The 9,724-nt window shown below is 52.5% G+C and overlaps 1 protein-coding gene across 2 annotated transcripts in view; it reads left to right on the top strand.

Moving 5' to 3' along the window:
- The first annotated feature begins 272 nt into the window (after positions 1 to 272).
- The window catches only part of GRK3 (G protein-coupled receptor kinase 3), a 44,092-nt gene continuing 34,640 nt past the window's right edge, over positions 273 to 9,724 (top strand). For both annotated transcript variants that reach the window (XR_006177833.1, XM_042865659.1), the window contains exons 1-2: positions 273 to 448; positions 9,173 to 9,249. Coding sequence is in view for 1 of the 2 variants with exons in the window: in XM_042865659.1 (XP_042721593.1) it covers positions 336 to 448; positions 9,173 to 9,249 (190 nt within the window). In the remaining variant the exon portion in view is untranslated. The remainder of the gene's footprint in view (positions 449 to 9,172; positions 9,250 to 9,724) is intronic.

Below are 9,724 nucleotides of genomic sequence, written 5' to 3'. Positions count from 1 at the left end.
CGGGGCGGGGGGCGCTGCGGGGCGGCCCGGCTGAGGCGGCTGCGCCGCGGGGGGGTTTCCCGCCCGCCCGGCGCGGCGGCCGCGGGCTGAGGGCCGGCGGAGAGCCCCGGGAGCGGAGATAGAAGGGGGGGGGGGGGGGAGAAAGAGACGGAGGGAGGGAGGGCGGGGAGCGGCCCCGCCGCGCCGCACGCACGCAGCCGCCGCGCGGCACCGAGGCACGCGGGAGGCGCTCGGCCGAGCCCCGCCGCCGCCCCGTCCGTTCCGCCGTTCCCCGCCTCGGGGGCGGCTGCCCCCGGCCGAGCCTCCATCTGCAGCCCGGCGGCGGGAGCGGGAACATGGCGGACCTGGAGGCGGTGCTGGCCGATGTCAGCTACCTGATGGCGATGGAGAAGAGCAAGAGCACGCCGGCGGCCCGGGCCAGCAAGAAGATCACGCTGCCCGAGCCCAGGTACCGCCGGCTAACGGTCCGCAGCGGAGGGCACCAAGGGCGGTGGCGGTGGGGGGTGGGCAGCGCAGCCCGACTCCTTCGGGGCGGCCGGGGGGGGTTGGTGGGAGCGGGGATGCGGGATCCCGAGAGCAGCGCCGTGACCCGGAGCTCCCGGCGGAGCGGTGGTCTGAGCGCAGCCGGCCGATGGATGGAGCCCGGCAAGGCGCCGTGCCGGCTAGCGGGACGAGCCGGCGGGACGGCAAATCCCGCATAGTGCGTGCCGCAGGAGGGGCGGGCGGCCGTCGGCCCGGCGCTGCCCTTGCAGCCCTCGCCCTGCGCTCCCGCGAGCGCAGCCGGAGATGAGCGCTTCGCTTCTGCTCGCCCCGTTGCCGCGCCGGGCGGCGGTTGTCGCTCTCTGGGCTGCGCGCCGTGCCAGCCGCCCGCTGTGCCCAGGGCACGAGCCGCCCGCGGGCTGCAGCCCCAGCAGGTGCGCCAGCGCCGTGCCGCGCTCCGTGCCCGTTTGCGTGGCGCGGGGTTCAGGGCGCCGTGCGGGGCTGTGAGCGGCGGGGAGGTGATGCGGCCGAACCGCTGCACGGGCAGGGCTGACTGTGCAAGGACGCGTCTGCAAACCGCGCTGATGATCGAAGGAGATACTGGCAGCTCCGGTGCTCGGAGGAAGGTGGGAAGCGGTTTGCAGCCGTTGCTGGCACGGGAAGCGGCGGCTTGCCTCGGGCCAGGGGGCCTGGCAATGGGCGCAGCTTGGCCCAGAGCAGGGATTTCCTCACGCAGGAGGAAGCAGCGACTGTTGCTCTGGTGTCAGATGTCTTCGTACTGGTTTCTGGTCGTTTTTTTGATGGTGTTTTTTTTTTTCCCCCCCCCCCCCCCAACCTCCTTCGTTAGAACCACCACGATGCGTTGGGCATACTTAAATACTGTGTGCTACTGGCAGATGGATCCGTGTACAATTATATAATACAAATCAACTGCTTGCATGCAGGTTGGTATAGTAACAGCAAAAACCCACCGCCGTGCACAGAAAGTCTGTGTTCCTCTCTGGGTCTGCAGTTGAGCCCTTTCCCCAAGGAGATTTTGGCTTTCTCTGTGTGCAGAGCCAGGCCCTGCAGCACCACAGCCATGCTGCATAGCCAGGAGCAGGCGATGGCAGGGATGTGCTGCAGCTCCAGCACCGTCTGCTCCAGGAATGCTGCAAAGATCTCCTTGCTCTCTGCAGGTCGTGCTCTTGCTGGAGCCCGGTGCACCTGTTGGCACCAATTTGTGTCTCTGGGTTAAGTGATGCAAAGCAAAAGGGATGGGTTTGCTGCAATGCCTGTTTGCGAGGTAAGAGCTGTAGGGCAGAGCAGATTCCAAGGCTGCGGGCCAAGGCTCAGCAGCAACCAAGCTGTGAGGGTGAAGTTTGTTGGCTGAGGGGCTGCTGGTTGCTGGGCTCATGTGGAGCATCCTCAGATTGTTTGTGCGCCTGAACTGTTAAATGTCACAGCTCGGGAAGAACGAGGGCAGAACGTGCCAATGGGACACGTGTGCCTAGGGAAGAGGCTGGGCTGGTGATTTTAAGCACCAAACCCAAACAACCCTCTGTGTGTTCTCTGTCGTCTGCTTTTCCTTCCTTTCAGCATTTCCTCCGTTCATTCCCAGGAGCTGGGAGAGCTGCAGCATCTCTTCATTGCGTGTCCTGAAAGGGCCATCCTGCAGGTGGGTGGGCAGAAGGGCCTGCAGGATTGGGAGCTCAGTGGGAGAGAGGGCATGCACACTGAAATGTCAGCCTTGATATTTAACTCTAGGGTCAGGAGGAGAGGAGCCAATGAACTGCACTCAATTTTTAGGGTTTTCATGGGGCTTCTGAAGTCTTTCACTTTTAGATATCAATTTTAGGTTCCCCTTATTTTGGTCACTGGGAGTGGAAGAGAACTAAGTTATAGTTCTTCCGATTTGCTGGCCCCTTCTGTTCTGAGATGAAGATTTGCATATTGGGAAGTGCAGACGAGTGGGGCAGGAAATAGGGGCAGGAAATAGCAGGTTGGAGCCGGGGTGGGTGCGGGGCTCACTCTTGGTGTATGGGAACAGAGCAGAGCAGGCGTCCATCGGGCTTCTCTTCTGCTGCCACGGTTGTAGAAGTTTCTCATCATCTCTTCTAACCTGCATGTTCACTAGTTAGCTCTCTGTGACGTTAATTCTGTGATTGATTCTTCCAGGTCTCTTTGGTCTCCAGCCTTCCCCTCATCCTGCCCTCCCAGGGGAAAACCAAACCGTGTTGCAGACACTTAAAAATCATTCTCCAGCTGTGATGATTTTTTTTTGGTTATCCCATCCTTGTTGTATCACCAGAGGTGTTCCCAGGCCACCCCTGGGCTCTGATCAGCCTGCAATACACTTTTCCTCCTCACCTGGCATTCCAGTATCAGCGAAGTTCTGGCTGAGCTTCATAGGATGCATGGAGGTCGATTTTCCTTTCCCAACTCCATCCTGGGCCATTTGTGATCTCTCCTGTATTACTTCTGCTTTTGCAGTTCTGTTCTCTTGGCATTGTGGCATTCTTTCTCTGAATCTTAGCTGTATCTTTGGACATCCCTGAGTTCTTGCACCTCTTCAAACATCAGCAGCGCTCCAGGTTAGAGGGCAGAGCTCCTTGCTGTCCCTGTGCTGTCAGTCCTGGTTCCTTTGACATTGTTTCCTCTGGTTTTGTCTAACGCCTCCTTCTTGTGCTCTTTCATTTACAATGCTGTCTCTTAAGAAAATTTTCCTGAAAATTGTTTGTTGCCATTTTTGCATTTGTTGCAATTACGCCACTTGTGCTCACGCCTCGCTCTGTGCTGCTCTGCACTGCTCTGCACCTGCAGCCCCGTGCTGTGTGCTGGGCCCTGCAGCAGCATGGCACTGAGCAGCTGCCACCAGCACCCCTGTTCCCACTGGATATCCCATCCCTGCAGACAGCCACGGGCAGGGGATGGGGCTGTGAGCACTGATGGAGCTGAGGATGTCCCTGTGCACTGCAGGGAATGGGAACAGATGGCCTTCGGGGGTCCCTTCTGACTCAAGCAGCATAAGAATACTTGAACTGCTCAGGATCACAGCAGAAGCTCATGGCAAAGCAGAGGTGCTGCTGAAGGGCTTTGCCCAGGCAGAAGGCAGAGCCTTGGAGCAGGGCAGCACTGCTGTCTAAAGCACACAGAGCTGGGGCTAAGCCTGTTAAGAAATCAGCAACACGTGGGAGGTGCAATGGGTTTTAATCACGGGCCTTCCCTTGGGTGCTGATACTGTAATTAAGCAAAAGGTAAATGAGGGCAACTGGGGAAGAGGTTCAGCTTTCTGCTACCGTGCTCCATACCGAGGGATGCTTTGGGGGAAGCTCCCATTACTGACCATGCAGCGTGGGTACCTGGCACTGCAGGATGGCCATGGGGAGCTGGAGGGCTGGTGGAGCTCCCAGCTGTCCCTCGTGCTCTGGGTACCACTCAGGGTGCTGCACTGCAGTGCCAGGGAAGGGCTGAGCACAGTGCTGGGCAATATCAGGTCATGCAGAAGGGTCTGTGTTAAGCTTCTTATCTATAGGGAGGTATTTATCTATTGAGGGTAATTAATGCAATTAGAAGAAAGCCTATCAGAACCTGTCAGGTGTAGGTGCATACGTAGTTTAATTGAATTAAATGGGCAGAACAGCAGGCCATTGGGTTCCAGCAAGCACTGGGTTAGCAGGACACAGCTTCATGTCAAGGAGGTGATTTTCCTCTCTGAGCCTTTCATCTGCTGTTCCTTCTAAAAACCCCAGCCTGGCTTCCCCACATCTTCATACTCTGTTCATATCAGAGCTGTTCTGCACCTCTCTGTGTCAGTTCTTCATTTTGTTACCCACGTTTTCCTTTTCATCCAGCCATCGGTTTCTCTGTTGGCATCTCCCTTCTTTTCGGGGCCTAAGAATAACTGCAAGTCAAAAGCCCACCGTGAAGTGCAGAAAATCAACAGAGACAATTTTACACTTCCTTGCTTTGTTTTGCTGCAGGAGGATCTCTGTGGCGTGCTTGGGATGTGTGGCTCTGAGGGATGCTTGTTTGTTTAAAGAGGATTGTTTCTTCCGGACGAGAAAAAACATAGGAACATTTTTGCCAGGTTTAACTTGTTTAAGAAGTTCTCAGTAGATCTCTTTTACAGGCTGAGCCTTCCTTGGCTTGTTTCACTTTTGGTAAAGCTTGCATTGCTGAACCCTTTGCTTGTATGAAAGAATATGTTGTCTGTAATGACTGCAGGCCATTCTGTCCTTGTCTTAAGGTGTATTTGCTGACCATCGTGGAAGGCCTTTGGGGCAGATCCACGAGCAGTGTAGGCTGGGTTTGGGTGGTGCAGAGAGGCGCTGAGGGCTCTGAAATCACATCCTGTGGCTGTAGATGAGTCAATCACAGCCAGGTGTGGTGCATCCCAGCCAGCGTGGGCCGCATGTTGTTCTCGGTTGCTTATAGCCTTTACATCTGCACACTATTGTTAAAGAAAGCCTAAAGCATAGGTACAGACAGATCAAATAAATAATAGGCACGTTGCACTTAATTTCGTGTTTGTATTAAAGAAACCCAGCACGTTGTGATTGACAGATGGCTTAATGGCATTTGGAGTGAGGAGATGTGATGTTGTTCCCATTTCTCCTTCTTGCAGTTTCTCAGTGGTGGAAGGGCACGTCCTTGACATTACAATTCAGTGCAATTATTCCTGAAAAATTCATGTGCTTAGAAGCTTTTGTATTAGTTTCAGGTTTCAGCAATGGTAATGCAGGCAGTCCTCAAGAAACACGAGGGTAGTGTCTATGCTGAACTCACAGCTCCGTGCTCTTACTTTAGGCTTTAAGTTGTAAGCTTTCTCCATTAATATTCGTTGCAGGTGTGGATCTGCCTGGGCAGGAAACTAGTGATCACCCCTAGCAATTGTAGGAGCTGCTGAATGGTTTGGAAGTGGGAATGGAATGGTTTGGAGAGTTTGGAATGGAAGAGAGTGTGCTGAGATGGGAAATGGGGTAGAAATGGGTGCAGTTGGGATGGAAGATGGCAGAGCCTGGTCCTGCTCTGGGGTTTGGTGTGTTGGTCCATCCTATGGTGGGCAGACAGTGCAGCTTTGGGGTATGGGACGTGTGGGGATGTGCTGTGTATGGAGAGGGATCAGAGCATTCCCTTGCGCTGATCAGTGCTCCATTCATCGGCTGATGGGATGAGGAATTGAATGAGCATGTGCGCTAATTAATTTAGTACCAATGATTGCTTTGATTTCTCTATTAAAATAATTAAGTCAATTGAATACGGCATCGCTGCCAGGGTTATTCTAGTAATATTATAGGGTGCTAGGAAGTAGAAGAATCAAAGGCACATATGTTTTCCGTGTTATTTCATTGTTGTCCAAAAATGTCTCCTAATGATTTGTTTCCTCTTCCAATCGGGCAAATCACAAATGGGAGATAAGTAGATCAGATTAGATGGGCCAGTGGGCCTTTATGTGCTGGGAATTCACTTTGCCTGCTGGACTGGAAGAGCAGTGGCAGTGTGTAAAATGTGCTTTGTGATACCTAAGAACAGAATCACTTGGAGCCTGTAATGAACTCTGAAGTGGGTACAAGTCTGAGAGGAAGCAAAGTGAAGTGGATGGAAGGTGTGCAGTGCATCCCTGTGCTCTGCCTGCCTGTCTTTTCCCTGTTTCGCCTTATAGGTGAACATATCAGTGCCTGCAGGTGCATTAAGCTGGGTGGGTTTGATGATTATTTTTCAAGCTTTAGTGGGCATCTGTACAATAGGCAGCATTCCACCAATCAGAACTTGTACTGATTTACAAGAAAAAGCAGCATGCTTTTATGTTAAATGATAAAAAGCTCCTCTAAGACCCCATGGTAAGAAGGTCAGCAGTAAGTAGCTTCTTGATGTTGTTCCAATAGGGAGAGTATGCATGTGCACACATAGCATTGCACTGCTCCTCAGCCTTCCATTTCCGAGGCGTGAGATGCTTTCAGAACAGCTCCTGCATTATTCAGTAGGATGAACCCACAGGGATGGAGTCCGTGCATCTCTGAAATTAATAGCAGAACTTTTAGGAAGTATCAAAACGAACGCTGCTCGTTTCCCTCTGCTGCAGCTCCTGGTTTCTCCCTGCACCTGCTGTGGCAGTGCTTACAGCTGGCAGGAAGCTGCCTGGAAGATGGCATCATGCTGTATGGCTGCAAGGCATCCCCAAACCCGTCAGAAGATGGATTTCTTTCGACAAATTTGGTGACACTGGGGTCACGGGTTGCTGCTGAGGGGTCACAGCCAGGGCTGCTCTCCATGCCCTGCTGCTCCTCCAGTGCTCATGGCAGGGCAGGGCTGCAGATGTGCACTCCTCACGCCCTACCCATGTTCTTTTCCATTAAAAAGCCCATCGTTCATTTTGGTTTTTTTTCCCCCCTTATTTTTTCAGATGTGTTTTCAGATGGGCGTTGTGCGCCTGCACCTTGGTGCTGCGATCTGTGTCCTGTCAGCTCACCTTCCTGCACGCTCATGGGCAGCAAGAGCTCTGTACTGATGGAAGGCCCCCGAACCACGAAGGCTGCTGCTCAGCAGATGCCTTTGATCAGCTCAGACGGGCTGTGCTGCTGCGGTGAGCTCAGCTCCCAGTGCAGCCTGCAGCCCTGCTGCCCGGGTTGGGCTGAAATGTTCCTTTCCAGCTCACAGACTGGGGACTGCAGGTGGGCACCTGCCTGCCTGGTGGGGATGGGACAGCAGGGAACGGCTCTAAATGAAAAGAGGAGAGATGGAGTTTGGAAGTGAGGAAGCAATTCCTCACTCAGAGGGCAGTGAGGCCCTGGCAGTGCTGCCCAGAGCTGTGGTGCCCCATCCCTGGAGGTGCCCGAGGCCATGGATGGGCAGCCTGAGCTGGGGGCAGCCAGCACACGGCAGGGGGATGGAACAGAGGATCTTTAAGGTCCCTTCCAACCAAAGCTACTCTATAGCCTAGGCTTTTAATGTTAAGTCTGATTGTCTAATTGTAAGTCTGCCTTTTGATTTCTGCCCTGTGTATTTGCCCCGTCAGCTCAGCACACTCGTGGAGTGCGGACAGCAAGCTGAGCATCCCCGAGTTTTTTGTTGCTTGCTGTTTTCTTCCCTTATGAAGTAAAAAAAAAAAAAAAAATACAGACAAAAGGTTTTTCTCCAGCGTGGTCGGATGTGCTTTTGTTTCTGGAGTCTCCCTGGGTTTTGTTTTCAGGCAGCTTTTGTTTTGCTTGTTCTGAGTATTGCCATCGAGGTGGGTCGTGCTGTGAACCGAGCTGACCCGCAGGAAGGCCACAGCTCCCATTAGTGCTGAGAGCACATTTGGGCAGGGAGAGCCTTTGAGGAACGGCCACTTCTCTGCAAAATGTGGCTTTTAGTGGCGGATTGCTGGCCTGCAGGGCAGCTAATGGGTCGGCGTCAGGAGCCGAGGAGCCTTCCTTCCTGCCTGTGGCATGGGCTGGGCTGTGCTGCGGATTGTTCCATCCAGCTGAAGGATGTGTGGACTCTGCTTTGTTTCTTGCCAACCCGGTAAAATTTTCACCTCCAACCTGTGGGTGAGAGTCAGACAGGCGGGCACAGGAGCAGTACAAGCAGCAGGGACAGGAGCAGCCCTGCCAAGCAGATCTGTTCATTACAGAGTGTTTCCCAGGGCATTTCACTCACACGTTATGTTGCTCATTCTCTCCTCCCGTTGTCTAGACTCAGATTTATGTGATCTCTCACAGCACACTTGCTGTGGCAGAGCAGAGCCTTCTCAGCACCCTTGTTATGAGAAGGGTTCATTCTGTTAGTGCTGGTCTGCTGCTCGCATGGGAACTGGAGCTGGGACCAGGGCAGGACAGAGCTGCAGAGATCATCCTCATGTAGGCAAGGGGCTGAGAGTCCAGGTGCCAAACAAGCCAAGCCACCTGATTTTCCTTCTCCAGGAAGCATTAGGATTAGGCTGTGAGAGCCAGCCTGCCCTGCTGCATTTCAGGGCTAGTTTGTTCCTTTCCTTTCCCTACTACTCGGTGTGGAGCCTGCGTCTCACAGGGATCAGGTGCTCAGCCGTGCTTTTGAAGAGCGCGAGTGATTTTGACAGCCTTATTTAGGGCAAGAATACATCGTGTGGGTTATTTGTGGCTATTTTTATAAAAATACCGAGTGTGCACAAAAATACCAGTTTTAAAATTGGAAACAGAAGAAAAAAAAAAAAGGAATTTTGGCTGAATGCTGCCATGGCACAGTTGGATCATGGCACAGCACTGCCGTGCTGCATTGATTTTAGAATTTATGTACTTGTATTGTTTCCCATATGAAATTTTTATAGCATTATATTAAAAAGAATATTGACATTACTTGACAAATAAAGAAAATCTTCGTTAATGTGGTTTCGATGAGTGGTTGTGACATTATAAATTAGCCAAAGGAGATGTTAAGTGCACCACAGCCAAGCTGGGCTCCTAATGGAGCCAACACTGGCTAATTCTCCTAATGATGTGTGGCAATGGCTGTGTGAATGGCCTGATGCTGACTCGATTGACTTGTGCTTTTGTTTGCATGGTGCTGGCTAACACCCAACACGGGGCCAAAGAGGCAGCAGTGCCCAGTATGGAGATAGGGCTGAGCTGTGGTGTCTGCACTGGCCTTTGCATGGGTGTTTCATTGCAGCCATCCTTTTCTCCCAGGTGTGTGAAGAGTTTTGTTAAAAGAAACAGCTTCAACTACCTCTTTTTTTTCTCTTTTTCCCTTTCAGCATCCGCAGCGTCATGCAGAAATACCTCGAGGAAAGGGGTGAATTAACCTTTGACAAGATCTTCCATCAGAGAATCGGTGAGTCGTTCTGCAATGAAATGCTGCTCCTGTGAATCTTTTAAGGCTGTCTTTTGTGCCACCTCTCTGATGGGCTGCACAGAATCCACGTGGTGAGTGGCCTGGAGAATGCCGTAGTGTGGACAGGACGTTGTGAAACAAAGGCCTTTGGTAGAATGAAATGTAGAAGGGTAGAAGGTGAAGCAGGGCAATCTGTCAGCTTAACTTCATGTTCTGGAAAACTACTGGAAAAGTAATTGAATTACTTGGAAACATGTAGGAGAAAATTGTATTACTTGGTATGGGCTTGTCAACAATATAATGTGTCGCATCAGTTCAAGTTGGTTTTTTTTTTTCTGCAGGATAATAAGCCTTGGTCAGGGAGCAGTTGTATAAAAATACCATGCTTGTCATCCTGTCTGTCTGCTGGGTGTTCCCATAGCAGCACAGGCAAGGGTGCCTGGGTGACTTTGGTAGGTGCTGGGTGAACTGCTGG

Source organism: Lagopus leucura, unplaced genomic scaffold, assembly GCF_019238085.1.
Source record: "Lagopus leucura isolate 7727_CA_CO unplaced genomic scaffold, USGS_WTPT01 Super-Scaffold_806, whole genome shotgun sequence".
Lineage (NCBI taxonomy): Eukaryota > Metazoa > Chordata > Aves > Galliformes > Phasianidae > Lagopus > Lagopus leucura.
The sequence above is the reverse complement of the archived record's forward strand: the minus strand, read 5'-3'. Positions and strand labels throughout refer to the sequence as shown.